The 18,184-nt window shown below is 43.5% G+C and overlaps 1 protein-coding gene across 2 annotated transcripts in view; it reads right to left on the bottom strand.

Moving 5' to 3' along the window:
* Positions 1-512: 512 nt before the first annotated feature.
* Positions 513-18,184, bottom strand: part of fgd4a (FYVE, RhoGEF and PH domain containing 4a) — a 53,214-nt gene continuing 35,542 nt past the window's right edge. For both annotated transcript variants that reach the window (XM_076732526.1, XM_076732527.1), the window contains exons 3-18: positions 12,618-12,770; positions 10,768-10,975; positions 7,722-8,139; positions 5,394-5,483; positions 5,114-5,259; positions 4,751-4,907; positions 4,480-4,618; positions 4,336-4,394; positions 4,106-4,252; positions 3,547-3,719; positions 3,242-3,272; positions 3,076-3,156; positions 2,872-2,997; positions 2,126-2,263; positions 1,835-1,975; positions 513-1,732 (exon numbers count right to left, since the gene is read on the bottom strand). In XM_076732526.1, coding sequence (XP_076588641.1) covers positions 1,463-1,732; positions 1,835-1,975; positions 2,126-2,263; positions 2,872-2,997; positions 3,076-3,156; positions 3,242-3,272; positions 3,547-3,719; positions 4,106-4,252; positions 4,336-4,394; positions 4,480-4,618; positions 4,751-4,907; positions 5,114-5,259; positions 5,394-5,483; positions 7,722-8,139; positions 10,768-10,975; positions 12,618-12,770 — 2,477 coding nt within the window. In that variant the 3' untranslated portion in view covers positions 513-1,462. The remainder of the gene's footprint in view (positions 1,733-1,834; positions 1,976-2,125; positions 2,264-2,871; positions 2,998-3,075; positions 3,157-3,241; positions 3,273-3,546; positions 3,720-4,105; positions 4,253-4,335; positions 4,395-4,479; positions 4,619-4,750; positions 4,908-5,113; positions 5,260-5,393; positions 5,484-7,721; positions 8,140-10,767; positions 10,976-12,617; positions 12,771-18,184) is intronic.

Here is an 18,184-nt window from a genome sequence, read left to right as displayed (position 1 = left end):
CAGTTCATACAAAGTCTTGGCACCTGTTAAAAATCCCATACTTCAAATTCTGCACTACTGGTAACAGATGTATGAGCAAGAGGGTCAAAGTTCAAGGTGCAATGTTATGATGAAGTAGTATATCCCAACTGTATGGACACTGCGTACAACAGCACATCCTTGATAAGGGCAGCTGCAGTACGTACTTAAAAACAAAAAGTCTGTATTTTGGAACGCAGCCCCGGGGATTCAACAGGCAGGGAGTGCAAGTCACTATTGAGTTGCAAGATGGGAATCATAGGATCCAGCGTTTTTGGAGCTAGGCTTACATCTCTGACCGTTTTTTTAAAAAAACTGTCTTGCAATCATCCAAACTCAGAGAGTTAAAGTGAGAACTAAACCAGGACTGACTGAATGTAATCATGTTTGCATCAATGTGATTCTTCAACTGGACCAGCCACAAGCAGACTTTCACATTTGGTTATTTAATCTAGAAATGGTTTCTGATATAAATGTTTTTTTTGTTTTTTTTTCTGGAACGTGTACTATATGATTAGCACCATTCTGATATAAAACGACCTACTGACACAAGATTTCATCCATATCGCCCGCCCACATGACATCACATGAAGCTGGTATTTCAGACTCAACCAACTCAAGAACAATCAGCGCCTCGTGTGGTTCAAAACTGGTCTGATTTGTTCCTTTGCTTCATAGAAAACACAGGACAAATGCAACCAAATGCAAAGCTGACAGCTCTGCCAACATGCATCCAGAGTTTGATTATACTGTTGATGGATTTTCACTGAGGGATGAGAGAGGGAGGCGAGACCATCATTATCCAACCACATAATCATGTTCCCAGTTTTTCTCACCATATTCTCGACCAAAGAAAAGTGGGAATATTGTAAATACTTTATCTTAGATGTTTTCTATGTTATCAAAACAAAGTTTCGAACTGATTTCTGTACATGAAAACATAATTGTTCCTTACTGAAAAGAAAAAAACTGTACAGGTACACAGAGTTGAGTTACAGCACCGGTTCGGACCATCCTTTTGTTTTGATTCACATCCTGTACAGAGCGCTGCATAAATCTGTGGTAGTCCACTGGCTCAAGGGGAGTTGACACAGATTACGAGTCTGAGCTGTCCTTTAGAGTGCCTGCTTGAGGCAAGTTGATCAATCCTGAGGCCCCTTTGCTCTAGTGTTGATTGTGCCAGACATGTCCTTCAGTAATCCAGCACAGCTCTAGCAGTGAATCAAAGCTTTCTGTGTGAATTTAGGAGAAAATCCATGAAAAAAAGGGGAAACAGGAGAGCGGCAAGGTCAGACAGCTTATCCAGCGCTTATTTTTCCACTTTGTCTTTAAGATTCAGATTTAAGGACAGCATGGAGAGTGTGCATTTGTATTTTTTTGCGTGCAGCACACGTCTGCACTCATTGTCTTTCTTGAGCAGTCCAGCAGCAGTTCCCTTGCGCCCTTATGTGCTGTCATTCCCCGCTTCCTGTGTGTTGTTGTTGTCCGTCATGTTGGCATTGCTGCCGTTGGTCGGAGGGCATTCTGGCACCTCTCCCGTCACTGCCACTCGAATCACCTTCAGCCAGCGCTGCTTGAGCTCCTCGCTTTCAGCAGCAAAGTTGTGGATGGACTTGGACTGAGAGAGGCGGAAGCTGGCCGGAGGGTCTGTGGGCCGGGCGCTGTCATCCACAGAATAGCCCAGGAGGGGGATCGTACACTGGGCCTTCACGTCCTGAGGAGAGTGGTCAGGGATGAGCACATTGTTATCTCCATAGACGGACTTTAAATGAACAGGGCTAATCACATCTTTTGCTTCATGTTCTTGGTGATTTACCTGCGGAGCTCCATAGAGATAGAGCACCAGACACTCCTTCTCAGGGATGACGCACCACACCTTCTGCCAAGGTTTGTTCTTCTCACAGTACTGCAGAAAGCCACACATGATGCTGCTGCCTGAGAACTGAGCTGCCTCGATCTGCGAAATGAGTACAGAATCAATGAAGCAGCGCTACTTCAAAACAGAGCAAGTGACATGTATTTGTAGATCAGTCATCTCTTTGTTTAGAAGATCCTAATGGGGGTCCCAGCATGTGTATTTATGTACGTATCAGAACATCCTCTTCACCTCCAGGATGCCCTTCTTCTTGCCCTCGGCTATCCTTTCTCCAGTCAGGATTGAGAAGCAGTCTCTGCAGACTTTGTTCATCTTGTTGCCGTCATATTCGAGCGGCACCTTATTGTCTGAGCACTTCCAGCACACCACCTGTAAGACAGAAGATCTCCGTCACTCTTACTGTCTATGTCATAACGCAGCAATGTTCTTATGAAAACTGCTTTTAAGAGGAGGTATCCTTGAGCATCATTTAGTTTTCAATAACTATTTTCAGCCAGTGGGTGCTTTTAATATTTTATAATATATCATTGAATTATTAAAGCAGTTAATTGATAGCAGACAGTAAATGAGGGGAGAGAGAGCAGAAACTCTTGGCAGACTCAAACTAGAGGACTTTTGTGTCACATGGTCGGTGTCTTAGAGCTCTAAACATAGATGACAGGTTAGTGTCTGACACGGATGAGCGTTTGATCTCCCTGACTGAAAGCTCAAATATTAACCAGAATTCCCCAAATGTATTCCATCAAAGATCCAAAACTTTCTGTTAAAGATTAGGGAGCGGGTGTTTCATTGAAGGGTGCCTACACTCATCAACTTCTGAGCTCTTTGCTAAAATGTCAATATGAATTCTTGGTGTTGAAGTGTAGTTGTGAACTCTGAATGCGTGAAAGGTCGATGTCCTTACAGATGCTCCCTCATCCCTCATCCACCTACTGTTCATGCATTATGCATGACGTGACACCATCACTATGACTTACGTAGCCGCAGGCTCTGCAGTGGTGCCTCCTCCGTGTCAGGGCGTTGAAAGGCTCTTTGCATTTCATACACATTGTCACTTCATTGTCGCGGATCCAGCGAGGGGCACGCTTCCCCAGCTCTGCCTTCTATACTCAAACAAAAACACATGCTCAGTATGATGGAGCAGAAGTGTGTCGACAGTTAAACTCTGATGTGACACTTACCGACACTTCCTCCACATCTTTCAGCGCGTTCTTGAATGACTCATTCTTTTGCTGGAAGATCTCAATGGTCGCCTGGAAAGCCTGAACGAAAACAATCAAACCCATGTGTGACTCATTCTACGTTACCTTTAAACACGTGTGAAAATAACGCACGCACTGTATGTACCTTAATCCAGTCTGCCTTGTCCTGCTCTGAGCTGAGGAGGAAACCCAGAATAGCATTAAACACTGAAAATGTACAGACTTTAACTTTATGTGAGTCACTCTGTTCCTCTAACATAGCAGTTAGAGTTTATTTAAAGATTTACAGCATTTAAATATGGAGCTTGGGTGTGCTCATTTAGGTGGTCTTCATGAAATTATACGTTATGAGCTACAGTTTACATGTGATTATATACTTCTATTTGGGCTTTTTGTTTTTTTAAATGACCTGTTAATGCATTGTGTTTGATATTTCTGCATAAAACGTACCTGGCCTGTAGCTCCAGTGTCCTCTCCTTCCCAGACACCTGAAAGGTATGAGGATAGTCCTCGTTGGTCGTTTCCAGGACCTTCATGCCGTCAATGCCAATCCGGGTCCTCACCGTGTACTTCGCCCCCCCAAGACTGAACTTGGGCACGCAGTACAGCAGCATGTTGTTGAACTGGCAGCAAAAGAAACAGAAAACGTTGTACTGATGAACACGTGTGAGCATGGATTAGTGCTATTCTAGTCTATGTTTATGGCACTGCTTTCCTCCAAAGAGGGCAGTCTCACACACCGCAGGTAACCTGAATTACACAGATGGGAGACATTCAGTCTGGAGCTAATAAGAAACAGCCAGAACATAATCACATCATCTGGCAATCTCAGTAATTGAGAGATTTGTTCATGTGCCCCCGGTGTATCCTCACACAGAGGTGTTCCTAGCTTGAAATGATTCACTTGTTTCAATTGGGCTTGTGCAGACGAAGTCTCGCCACAGCATATTTCCCTGCAGCGTCCTTCATTAGATAAGACGGCATTATTTTGCTGGACAGCTTCTCTCACCAGGAAGAGGTACCGCTCCATGGCAGAGGTGTTCCTGGCTGCCAGCTTCAGGATGTGGCCCTCTTTGATGAACTCGTTAGAGGGGTTAACAATGTCCTCCTCCTCACCCAGCATCTCGTATATCTCCATCAGCTTCTTCAGATTCTCCTACATGACAGTGTGACATTTATTTTAGTTGGCTGTTGATGCGTGGTGGAGATTCTGTCAGGGTTTAAAACATCTGTACTTACAGATTTTCGTATGGCGCTGTTGGAGTGAGTAGCTGCCGTGGCGATGATTTCCAAGGATTCTGGAAAAAAGAATGGGTTATCTTAATATAGACTCAGCAGGATAAAAATGGAAAAAAAATGGGAATCTGACGTATTTCCACTAACTTTCTGCATCTCGTCTGTCAGAGTCGTCCTGAGGCAGCTTCTTCAGGTAATCTTTAAGCAGCATCTCGTAGCGAGGGACTCTCTGCACGGGCTCTAACATGTGATGCTGAAGCGTCAGAAAGCCACAGACCTCTTGACTCTGCCCGAAAATAACACAAGAATGGTGCTTTTTATATTAGAACACTTCGGCCTGTCTTCTTTCAGTCTTTCACTCCAACCTCTCTCTAAAACAAAAGTATATTTTTCTGGACTTCGTTGTCGCTGGCAGTACCTGTATGTCCTGAATGATGGCCTTGAATTGAGGCGAACGATCGGTCCACTGTTTCAGCAGCTCCATGGCTTTGTCGAAATTCTTCACATACTCTGCGTACATCTTGAGGAAGGGTGTGAGTTTCTGCAGAATGTCTCCAATACGAGGTGTGGATGCCCTGCAGGGGGAGGGAGGAGGTTAACTGTAATATGGAGAGCTGAAGTTTTCTGCTACAGTATAATTAAAACTGTTCAGTACATTTACAGGTAAAGAACTCAGCAGCTTTATCATCAGTGTGTGAGTGCTGGTCTCAGCACAAAGAGACAACGTGCGATACAGAACTCTGAGGCATTTCTTATCGTTTCAATGCAGGCTGAAGCTCACCATTCTCCCATGCGTTTCTCCAGGTCTGGAAGCAGAAACTGGCTGTGAAAGAGGTAGATGGAGGAGATGTTGGAGAAGATGTTCTTCACTACCTCCACAGGGAAAGTCCCTTTGTTTGCCTCCTCCATTAGTTTAGCGCAGAACACCTGAAGCCGTACACAACATAGAACTGCTAAGTCACAAATAACTGAAAAATGATAAAATAAAGAAGTAAAATTCAGCTTCACTGCAATAAAAATATGTGAGGGTCAGTGAACACAGGGGAACTGAAGTTCCTCACCTGGTCCAGCAGATTAAGTCGTGTCACGTAGGCCTTCTCTGTATGCAAGAGCTCGCTGGCGATCTTAAACAGCTTCTGTTCATTTGTCTCCTGAAAACAGAGGATGCACTGTGAGCTTTTACATGTGTGGGGATCAGTCAATGTCTGATTGTTAACGAATTACCCAAGTGTGAAAGTCATCTTATTCTGTTGACTGGAAAGATGACCGATGACCGTTTCCACTCTGATACTTCCCTAATCATGAGTAATTGGGATTGTCATTGAAGGCTTAAAGGAAAATGGGGCCTCAGAAGCTTTTCAACACATGCAGTGGAGGCAATGTGGGATGAATGATTGCTATTTGTTTCCTGTCCCTCACCATGCTCACGTTTGGTTAAGGTTCACTGATGTACTGACACTGATTCAAGACTGGATTCACAGCACACACTCTTTAAAACAGCCATCATAGAGTAACAGCTGAGGAACAACATTCTCTGCATGTCAATAAAAAAGACATTTATTGCAAATTGTGCATTTATTGTCCTGACTCAGGTTCAACGCCTCAGTGCCTCGTCTGCTGTTTGCAGCATTATTAAATGCTGTTTCAATGTTGCTGCATACAGCAGCGTGTAGTACTGATGTGTGTGTCCAGAACACTGCGCTGTGGCATAGCAGAGGCTCTCAGAAAAGGAAATGAAATTATAGAATAAGGGAAATGACACCGAATCAAACGCAGACACAAACATCTCTCACAGAGCTCTGTGACAGAGGTCAATTAGTATGACAAACAATGGCTGCAGCCTCAAACTCTACAGACATCACACACACTGATACGATGAAATGGAGCAAGCCAGCACAGTTTACAACCACAGTGACCTTGGCGGCTGAATATTTCACACTATGAATAACTGCAGCGAAGCAGCGTCTTCCTCTGAAATATTGGTCCGAGTGGCCTGAGAACACTCAGTCTCACCTTTCCACATAATTCATTTGTCAACACATCATTGATGTTACTAGTTCTCTGCCAAGTTTCTGAAAGATAATTTTTCCAGGCATCCTGTGCTTCAGAGGAAGAAGAATGCAATTCATTGTGTTTTTCAAATAGACACTGGTCAATGGAGGATTACACAGAGCACATTTGAGTGATAGACTCACATGAATGCAAAAGGGCAGTGGTGGAATGTACATTTAGTCAGCTACCGTACTAAAGTACTATCATGAGGTACTTTATGTCGGTAATTGAGGGAAATATTGTACTTTTTATGCCATTACAGTTATCAGACAGCTACCAGTTACCTTTCAGATTCAAGTTATTCTAAACAAAACAACATGATGAGCTCTTAACATGGAATGCATGCTTAAAGATTAAACCAGACGTTCTTCACTGGGACCATTTAGAGAAAAGCAGTGTGTAATTCTAATTATGTGTAACTGAGGTCTCTTTTCACGTTTCAGATGTCTGTGACACATCTGTCAACCCTCCCATTTTTACTTGGATTGCAGTATTTTTACATGGCTTTAGTACTTTTACTAAAGTAAAGGATCTGAGTACTGAGCACCGAAGCAAAACGCACAAATAAATGTAAGATCTTCAATAAGAAGAATGAAAGGAAGTCATTATTTAAGAAGTTGCTTTGTGCTAATCAACACAAAGAGGAAATATACTGTATGCCAACTCCATTAAATCCAAACAGCACAAACAAACGATCAGAAATCCAATAACTGGAACAAAGCCACTCAAAAATAACCCAGACTGAACTGATCAAACGCCTTGACTGGCTACCAGATTTGGCCAGAGAACATGCAGCGACTCAAGTCTGAACAAAGAAGAGTCAAGTTCATCGCCAAGTTTCAACTTGACAAAGCTCCCTCTCAGGGCCACAACACCAGTGAAAGTATGTGCTGTTCTTCTCCCGTCCCACAGAGACTGTGTGGCTGCTTTCAGCGGAGAGAAAACAGAGATTGATCTGAACCTGAGATATTTAGAATCTGTAGACAACAGCAGGGGGAGGTCTGTGAGGCACAATCTCAGCTGCTCGAGTGTTCGACATCTGCTCGGCCTTCACATATAATAACCCCTCTGAGACACACATACACACACACACACACTCACCCTCGTAACTCTACCCTTACAATGTTACAGTAACCCGCAGTTAAATTAGTTCAGAAGATTCACTTGTGCTGGAAGCCCAGAACATAAGTAAATGCTGATGGTTTGTCTATCAGAGAGTCAGAGCAATGAGACGCTCTGTCAGGCTCTAAATGCACGACACAAAGGATTTAAAATACACAGATAACTGGGCTGCAGGGGAATCAAAGTGGAAAGTCATGCAGCAAACATGCACGTACCTTTTGGTCTGTGCTCCCTTCTTCGTTCCTGTGCTCACTTTCTGTCTGAGCCCCACTGTCCTCATTCTCAGTGCGGCTTCCTGTACCAGTCCTGTTGATGTGTGGACGTGAATGATCATCACTCTGTTCCGTGCTCCCGTCCCCCATAGCTCCATTTACCAGTCTGGCAGTCTCTGTCCTCGCACTTTCATTGTTCCTCTCCTGTTTGTCCCCCTTCTCCTTGTCGTGCTCCATCTGCGCTACCACCCCGTTAGAAGCCAGTTCGTGGGCATCCTGCTGCACAGCCGGTGCAGAGGAGTGGTTCTCCTGAATGCCGCTGGTCTCTGTCTGCTTCTGGTGGGCACGGTGAGCTGGGCTGCAGTTGGACGACTTGCTGATCTGTTTCAGCGGTGAGCCGTCTCTCTTGTTCTCTGTGTTGCTGCAGGAACAGAGGAAAAGGCAAAGGAGGAAGTCAGTCAATACAACAAAAGCATAGAGAGAATTAAGCAAAAAAAAAACAAAAAAAAGAGGAAAAAGGGGAAAAGAAAGATTACAGGAGGGTGTTCGGTAGCTTCTCTCAAGCTGGCATGTTGATCGGGGAGTGTCAGACACCACGGTAAGCAGAGAGCTTTTGCATGTGAGTGTGAGAGTTAAAAATAAAACTGTGGAGATGCACAAACTTCTTTCTGTCTTATGGGGCTGCTGAGAGCTGGTGTAATGCAGAGGAAGTGTGTATGTGTGTGTTTGTGTGTGTGTGTGTGTGTGTGTGTGTGTGTGAGAGAGAGAGAGAGAGAGAGAGAGAGAGAGAGAGAGAGAGAGAGAGAGAGAGAGCAGAGGAGGAATGGAGGTACAGTAATGAGAAGGACAGGAGGAGGGGGAGAGGTACAACACTACCCCCCAGAGAAAGATCCTGTCCTACTTCCAAGGAGGACCCACATTATATATTATGCTGTAACATCTCTTTGCTTGAACATGAATGAAATGGAGAAAACAGTTTGTGCAAGACAATTTGAAAACCAGCATAGAAATGGAAGCTACATTAACACACACACACACACACACACACACACACACACACACACACACACACACAAACACATGCATGTACAATGTCACCATTCATCTGCTCGACATCCTGTACCGGCAGTCAGTCCAGCTGTTTCCCTCTAAATTACCCTCCGGTCTTACAGCAAGCCACAACCTACAGAAGCTACTGTATCTTAGCTAAGCTCTGCTGATCTCACCTCTGTCGTGAAACTGGCCCCATGTCAGATCTAGGAAAAGCCTCTAGCCCTTAGAGCATTACCATTTCTAGCAAAGAAGACTCAAAAGATAAAATACTGTACCTACGATCTAACTTTTACTGATGCAAACAAAAAAAAAACAAAAACAAAAAAGCATCAGCCACGCAGGTGATTTTCAAGCTCAGTGTCGTTCGCCTGTGCGCTGACTGTCAATGTCCGACAGAAACAGGAAGTATGAATAAATAGAGGAACAACAACAGGCTGGTGAAACACTCTACAGATGAGTCACTTCTGGGCTGTCGGCCACCTGAGGTGTGTGGACGTGAGACAATACCTTTCAGAGGAAGATGGAATAATATTACAACTGGTAAATACAGTTTAATGCTGTTGAAAAATGCATGCACAACTTCACTTTGTAATGTGTAGGTGTTTGCCCACAGCAGTTCCTCTTTGCATATAAATAGCACCGTAAGTGTTCCGTTACATGACAGTGTTTTAAAACAGGCTGAACCAGACAAGAATTAAGAACAGCCTCACTTGCCACGTAGCAGTCCTTTAAGGTGCCTTTAAGGCACCCAAGTGCCATGTGAACCAGATTAGTATATTAGTAGGCTAATTCTGTTCTGGGAAGCTGTGGGCCTTTCTCTTTTTTCTGTTCCAGGGCCACTAGAGGGCTAATCCCTACAGCCCTGCAGAGTCTGAATGAAAAAACACACCAGTTTGCTCTGATTAAGCTCACTCCAGTGCTAGAAAATGTGATGAAAGGTGTGGGATTCTGCTTAATTTCATAATTCTGTTTTCAGAGATCCAGGCCAGAGATGAGGTGGAATAGGCTACAGAGGGAAGATGAGGAGTGAAATCTTCGTGGGCATGCCAGTGCTGCAGACTGAATATATTTGGGCTCTACTGTATGAGCTGTTGGGACAAGGGCACCATTGTTGTGCCTCTCAACGCTGTCAGCGGGCCTCCCTCGCATAGACACGGCCACAGCTACAATCTAAACTTACACGACCTGAAACAGAACAAGATGCAGTGCACGAAAAAGGGGGAAACACTCGAAAGCCCCGGAGATGCTTCTCACTTATTGCTGCATTAGAATTAGTACCTTCAGCTGGGAGGAGTTTGTGTAAAAGCACAGCCAACAGAATACTTAAATCTCCATGTCACTAAGAGGCAACGGGATCAAAGTAGAGACATTAAAGGTGAGACAGTCAAAGAGATCCTACCTCATTCTCCTAGGCTTCATCTCACAACACTGAGTCCTGTCCCACAACAGAATGAGGAGCCGTGTTTCCCCTCGCCTGTACAAATCTCCTTTCATCCCCTCGCTAACGCTTGGCTTGTGGAGCGCAGGCTAATCTCTGCTTGTTCTGTCTACAGCTCTCGTCTGTGCTACTATCAATGAGTCAGCCTGAGGACTTTGATCGGAGAACTTCTGCTTTTCATCCTTGAAATAACCGGCGTAGGAAACGTTAGGAAAGACCAAGTTTTCCATCACTGCGATTACAGCAACAGCCTGAAAGAGGTCGTTTGGTTACAAAAGCTATTAAGTGACATAGATGGAGTTATTCATCCATCTGTTGTAGTAGATATTGCTATGCCAGTCACAGACTGTGAGACCAGTGAAATCTCCCAAGGGAGAGCATATTGAAGAGCCACTTTCACTGCATAATATGACAGGATGGATAGATTGGTATCAGATGAAATGAGCAATTCCTCCCACAAACCCTCCAGTCTCCTGCTCAGCCTCCTTACAGCACATACTTTCTCTCTGTGAAGGGGAACCACACACACCACCAGGAAGTAAAGAGGCCCCACTGTACCTGTTCTCCTCAAAGCGGCTGATGAGGTCTGAGACTTTGGAGTGTTTCACCCTGGCTTTCTCCCGGTTCACAGCCCCTCTTCCTCCTCCTCCTCCTCCTCCTCCTCCTCCCTCCTCCATGCCCAGTCTAAGCGGTGGTTTCTGGATGCTGCCCAGTGGGGACGAGAGGTCCGTCACTGGGCTCTGGAGGTGTAGTGGCTTTGGAGGCACTGGAGAGTGGGCAGAGGAAAGAGTAGACCATTAGTGAGTATGTTGGAGGCTGCTCCATGCAGATGACTGCCTTGATTTTCCTCATCAGAGAATATGCCACTGCAATGTATAATGGGACCTGAAGGGGGCGGTATAAACTACCCCAACTGATGCATCACAGGACACTGAGCTGTATGAGACACCCTAAATGCATCAAATCAGTAACCCAGCTCAGCATAGAATAGCTGAGCAGTTCAGCTCTTATCACAGGTCATGCGCTATGAACTTCGCTCCTGTGTGATTTACAGCAGCACAAAGAATGGAGCTCTGTCTCTGTCTTTTCTGTGCAGAATGATTTACTCAGCTCCAAAAGAAAGAAAAAAAAGAAAAAAGAAAGAGGAACGAGTTCACTGATCTCAGGACAGCTTATATAACTATTCCTGTTTTCACTCTCCCTGTGGTTGCCTGAGCATGTGTGGAGCCATACTGTATACTGCAGTAGTGGATGGAAACTGAGTACATTTACTCAAGTACTGTATTTACTTTACTTGAGTCTTTTCATGTTACTTTCTACCTGTAATTCACTACATGTCAGATAAATATTGTACTCCACTGCAATTATTTACATATATAACATACAAAGTGCTTTTAAAATAAGATGCTGTGTCATGAATTAAACTACCCAACAGAACACGATTACACGTGTAGCTGAAACGATGAGTCGAGTAATTGATTGACTGAAAATGAATAGGCAAATATTTTGATAATCCTTTAAATCATTGTTCATGCACAAACATTTAATGGCTCCAGCCTCTCAAATGTGAGGATTTCCTGCTTTTCTTTTAAATTATTTGAATGTATTTGTAATAATTTTGAGGTTTGGGTTACTGGTTGGACAAAACAAACATTGTGAAGGTGTCGATTTTCACAAACCAGATAATCAATCAATTAATACAGAAAATGATCTGCTGATTAAACCATGAAGAAAGTCATCATTAGTTTTGTATAGGACGGCAACTATTATATCAGCTCAACCTCATCAAGCTACAGCAGTAAAATCCTGCATTTACACTAATGTGTAATAATCATCTAATAATATAGTATATTCATTCATTCATTCATTCATTCATTCATCTCCTATACCCGCGTATCCCTTTCGGGGTTGCGGGGGCTGAAGCTTATCCCAGCTGGCAATGGGCGAGAGGCGGGGTACACCCTGAACCGGTCGCCAGCCGATTGCAGGGCATAATATAGTATATAATGGTAGAAATTATTATATTACTTTTATACTTTTAATAAGTACAGGACATTTTCCTGATTCTACTCTTACTTAAGTAGCATTTTCAATCAGGAATCTTACCAGTAATGGAGTATTTTCAGAGTGTGGAGCGAGTACTGTTACCTAAGGAACAGATCTGAATACCTCCTCCACTGCTGGTGTCCCAGGACACACAATCTACAGTGCTTCTAGAGAACTGCACAGTCAGCAAACACAGAGGGACAATATGAAGCTGGAGAAAGGTCACCCTGAGACAATTAGCACGTGTGTGCAGATACCTTCTCACTGACTTCACATGTGAATCATAGATGGACATCATTATGCCCACTGACCCTCCCACTGTGCACTGCTTGGCTGAATTGTTCTGAGTTGTCATTATGTACCTTGTGGTTTAGACAGTGACTGAGGCCTGCTGCCGGGGCCTCTTCCATTGACCCCTCCTCTGCTCTTGTTAGACGTCCCACCGGCCGCCCGACTCAGACACGCTTGCACACTGGGTGGGTTACTGCGCTCAAATGGCGGATTGCTGCCTAGAGCTGAAGAACAGAAAGAGAAAGAACGTCACAACATCTCAGTCACTGAAATGGAAGCGACGATGCAGATTATGTCAAAAACATAATACAATGCTTCATTTTTTTCAAAGAATCCCTGTCACCCACTGATTCTAAAGCTACAACACCATGTGTCATGCTGACGCAGGTGTAAACAGGTATAACACATTTACATGTAAAGGAAATGCTCTAAACACTGGAGTTCAAGTGGTTAAATGTGCTAAAACAATGCAGACAGACAGACGGAACACACACAGACAGACAGGCAGACATTGAGAGAGCTGAATGAATTTTGTGCTGCAATGTTTCATTTTACTTTGAAGGCTATGAATTACAAGCCTTGTTTGGCTTCATTTAAATTCACAATGAAATCTTTCAAGGCCTGAAGGATCACCGTGGCTTTCTAAAAGCCTTTCATTTGCCTCAGTGTGCCTCACACGCTGAGATAAGTCCTCCATTAACTCACCCCTACCACCACAATCACAGGATACACAGGGCAGACTGTGTGCATATTCATTGCTGCAAATGCGTTTAGGACAAACAGCTGCAGGTTAAATATTAGAGAGTGTCAGACAGTTCAGTTGATTATCCAGCTAATGATCCCATTGACGATAAGCTACAGTCGGCCTCTACCCAACCAGCTGGCCACAGATGGTACAGCATCAGTGTTTAGATAGCAGACAGACTGATTTAATGGAGTGACTGGCGGTGTTTACGGTAGCCTAAATCTACCTCTGTCTGTCTGAGCTCACACCTACGCACACACACGCGCACACACACATACGCGCGCACACACACACACACACACACACACACACACACACACACACACACAGAGGAAACACATGTGCTTAGCAGTGCAGACCAGTAAGGCAAATGCCCATATATGGCACCAAGCTGCTGGGAGGCAGTAGGTACTCTCATTACTTTACAAGCTATTAGTTCATTAGCTTCCATTTAAGGTGGTTTCTGAAATGGGTGTTTGTGATTTAATAAGTGGCACTGATGTATGGGTTGGATGCAGAAATCGATGTAGTGTTGCACCTGGATAACTTGTATTGATGAACAGTGCGTGTAGTAGAATAGCTGCCGAGTGGAGCTTGAAGGATTCACAGTTACACTATTGCAAAGACTGGTATTTCTGACTACTTTCATCTGTGTCTGTCCTGTTTTCACTCATGAATGTCTACAGCCGGCTCCACGGACAGAATAGTCTGATCTGCGGAGGCTAATATGGAAAGACACATTTTCTGTTCATGTAATATAAATCATTGATAAGTAGTCTTACTGTCTTGATAGTTTCATGGCCAGAAATAGATCAAGCTAAAAAGCATCTGCACTTTTAGAGGAATTATCAAATAAGTCTCCTTTAGAAATCTCACCAGATTCTCACCTGTCCTGCTTCTCTTTGTCTTATGTGGTTCATACTAAATTGTTTTTTGGGGGTTTTCAGTGTTGGATGACTATTTGAAGATGTCATCTTGGGCTTCGGGATATTGTAACAAGTATTTTTCTCTATTTTCTTACGTTTTATTGGCCAAACAATTTATCAGTCATTCAAGAAAATAAACTACTGATGAAAACAACTGATAGCTGCAGCTCTAAAGTTTATGAACAACTGGTATTGGAGTGAAAAACCTATGTACTATACATGTGGTGTACCCTTCGAGATGCAATTTTATTGTTACCACTTGGGGCCCCTAATTTAATTTCCCTACAGTTATCTTTATCTTACCAAGACTGAAACAGAAAGAGAGAGACAGAGACAGAAAAAAAAACAAGAACCACAGAATCATATAGTCACAGTTTCTATTTTTACAGCCTGACCGTAATTAAAGACAACAGCTTGAGCAACTGTCTGACTAGAAACGGTCCCACGCTGTGTTTGGGAGAGCAGACTTTCTAAACATGGCCCCAAAATTACCAATCAATTCTGAAGGCGGCCTCAGGAATTTCTCTTGATTACGTGCTTGGCCTCTGCTCGCGGCCACATTAAGAGATCATAAGAAAACAACCAGCAACAAGTTATGCACCATATTATACATACATGGCTAAAAATAAAACCTCTGTCTGCAGACTGTGCCCCACATATGGCATTTATCCTGGAAGATTGCAGGGGGTCCACTCTGCACAGCCTGGATCTGTCTCCTAGGATTGTTATTAACAGTGTCAAACATCAGTCCCTCAGCTGTACTGGAGGCTTTCACTTGAGCCTGCCCGGGCTGTGCTGGTATTTTAACTGTTCAAGATAAGAAAAAAGAAATGGAAATAGAAATACAAGTAGATACATCACATCTTGGAAATACAAATGGATTTGGCTTGGACCTCCATACCAACCCTTCTGTCAGCTGTGTAGACTATGAGTTTGAGTTAGGATCAGATCAGTTATCTTTAAGCTTTCTTGTGAACCATTAGGGTAATGAAACAAGTTTTTTCGACAGCAAAAACAAGACAAACATGACTTCCTTTCTCAGAACCGGATTGCTTGGCAGGAACTGCTGCTCCTGGTAACACACTCATTCTGGAATCTTCTCATTAAAACTTCCTTGGCACAAGTGACAGACCGCCATGTACAGTAAATTAGTAGCAGTCAGCCACCACCCTGCAGAAACACTTTGATTCTCCTCCTCCATCTGTGTGATGGGGGAAGGAGCCCTGCTGTCTGGAGCTTTTTGAAGACTTTTTGATGTGGATGACACAAACAGGAGAGGAACTTCTGCTGGACAAGGACTCAGCTGATGTTATAGTAACTTTAACTCTACACAGTGTAGGCAACCTGCTCTGCACAGACACCGAAACACTGAGGGCTGTTGCAATCCAGGAAGTGAGGAGCTGACAAGTCAAACTGAGACTCGACCTTTGCTTCTGTCCTTGTTGGAGGACGGTGAGACTCGCTGCCATGGCAACTAGCCTGTTTCCTTCAGAAGATGCAACATTTGTTTCACTACAGAGTGGACTGAGCCTAAAGGCATCTGCTGCTGTCTCAATGAATCCAAAAGTGCACAGCGAGTGTGAGGAAATGAGAAATGCTCTCATAAAGGTCAGGTGTCGTGCAGTGGAGATAAGACAGAGAACCTGTGCTGCTTTGCAAAGAACTCAGCGTCTTTTTGATTTCACAATATGCCCCGCACTTATCTAAAAACATGCACAGCATCTTCCCTCAGTGTGTGAGTAGCTCAGTCAGACAGTGCTACGTCAAAAAACATCAAAACACATCCATCTTCTTTTTCAAGGAATACCTTTATGAGGTTTAAGTGAGCTCAGTGCGTTAAGTGCATGTGTGTGTGTGTGTGTGCTACTGTGTGGTCAATATTATGGTAGTATTACAACATTAAAGGCATCACCCCCCTCCCCCGGCCCACAGCCCTCCAGCTCTGCCACATCACAGTCGTTGAGGAATGAGTTTAGTGAGAGGCAGTACAGGAGGCTGAAGGAATGTTTCACTCCAACACAAATATCTTTCTCTGCAACAAAAAAAACAAACAAACAAAAAAAACAAACTCTGTCTGAAAATAGTGCATCATTCCAGCATGTGCCCAAAATAGTTTGTCGGTCAACACCATGGCTCGAAGCAAAATAACTACTGGATAGATTTCCATAACATTTTGTACAATTTTATTCAATTATGGTACAATTATGACTGTGAACATCAGCTCCCACACCCACTATACTTAATCTAACTGCATTAGCCTGATTTGAAGGCACATTTAAGGAACAAATGTCTACTCTGCGTGCATCAATAATAAAAGTCATTCCAATATCTGCCAGCCTCTGTGGTTGTATACTCCTGCAGCTGGACTACATCATCACCCTAAATAAAAGACAGAATCCAAAATCTGAAAAAAGTGCTTCATTGGATTAAATGAGTTTTTTCTTAAATCAACTTTCTCTAATAAATGGAACTCGTCTGTTTTGTCAACATAAATGCACAGAGACAAATAAACCTTTTGGACTTTGCAACGCTCTTGGGAATTGGATGAGTCAAGTCGGAAACAATCTTATGCAGCCACCACTGGATTCTACTTCTGCAAGTAGTGTAATATTCATAATGTTCGTGTCGCCTAAACTATCTGCAGAAAACAAAAAGAAGTTGCGCAACATTCCAATGCTGATTCAGAATTCAAATGTCAACCTGATGAAGTATCGGGTGCCTCTCTACAATGTCTACATAAAATTTCATGCCAATCCATCCTATCATTGTTGAGAAAACACCACCAGACAAACAAACTAGTCTCTTTGCAGGCTTGCAGGTGTGTCAGTCAGTTAATCTCCACCCAGCCTCTCCTCAAACACTATTTAGTTAATGTTCAAGACATTTCTGCCATGTGCTCATTACATCAACGTCTCCACAACAGTGCTGAGGGTGACGCATTACCGACGTAACACTGTACAGTACGATATTCCCTTTCCCCAGTTACAAAGTAATATAACACGTTGCTAACAAGGTAATATTATTCCAATTAACGAGTCACATAAGGCATTACCACCAGCTATGAAACGCTCAGCAACTAACAACAACGTTAGCCCCTTAATGATATTCAATAACAATATTCACCAGCCACCCTGCTAATGGTTAAAAGCAGAAACCAGCACAAATACTGAAACCACCATGTTCTGAACACACACATTACCTGTGCGGACGGTTGTAAAGATTAAGATGTTGTGTGAGTAGGAAAAACAAGTCGGAGAAAGCTTGCAGCCAAATTCCGGTCAAAACCAAACAAAATATCACCCAACTGTATAGCTTTGGTGAAAGCAATGCAAAAGCAGTCATCAGCAACGCATTACTCCACACAGACAACATTGTAACTGGTTATGTAATTTATTACATTTCGAAGGTAAACCCTAAAGCCTGACAGTAGTCCTGCCTGACCTGTCTTTTACGTGTCCCTGTCTCACTCTTTCCGTCCCGCCTCCCAAAGCCCTGCTTGCAAAATCTGTGCTGATACTTCAGCGTAAGAGCTCCAGGTGAAAAAAAGACAAAAGGCACACCTGTCTGAGAGGTGCAGAGTGTCCCCACCCTGCCAGCGGCTCAACAATCCAGGCAGAGAAGTGTTCGACACGGCTCTAAACTACGGCTTTGTCTTCTCGCCTTGTGGCCCCACAGGCACGACATTCATATCAGAAGGAATATCTGAGAGGGCTTTTTAAAAATTCAGATTCTTCTTATTAAATGGGTTGGCATATTAAGGATTGTCTGGGAGGAGTCTACGCAGCTACAGAAATATGAGAGCAGAGGATTAATAGAAGAAATGTGAGTGACGTGAAGTAAACAGCCATATCTACAGTATCTTTAAATCCTTCACATTCAAGGTCTTCAGATGGCCATAAATCAGCTTGAATTACAAAGGTGTAGACATTATAGAGTGCAGTGATCCTGTTTGCATATGTAGGTGATT

The sequence above is a fragment of the Chaetodon auriga genome, chromosome 6, assembly GCF_051107435.1.
Source record: "Chaetodon auriga isolate fChaAug3 chromosome 6, fChaAug3.hap1, whole genome shotgun sequence".
Classification (NCBI taxonomy): Eukaryota; Metazoa; Chordata; class Actinopteri; order Chaetodontiformes; family Chaetodontidae; genus Chaetodon; species Chaetodon auriga.
Note: the sequence above shows the minus strand (reverse complement) of the source record. Positions and strands in the feature narration are given on the sequence as shown.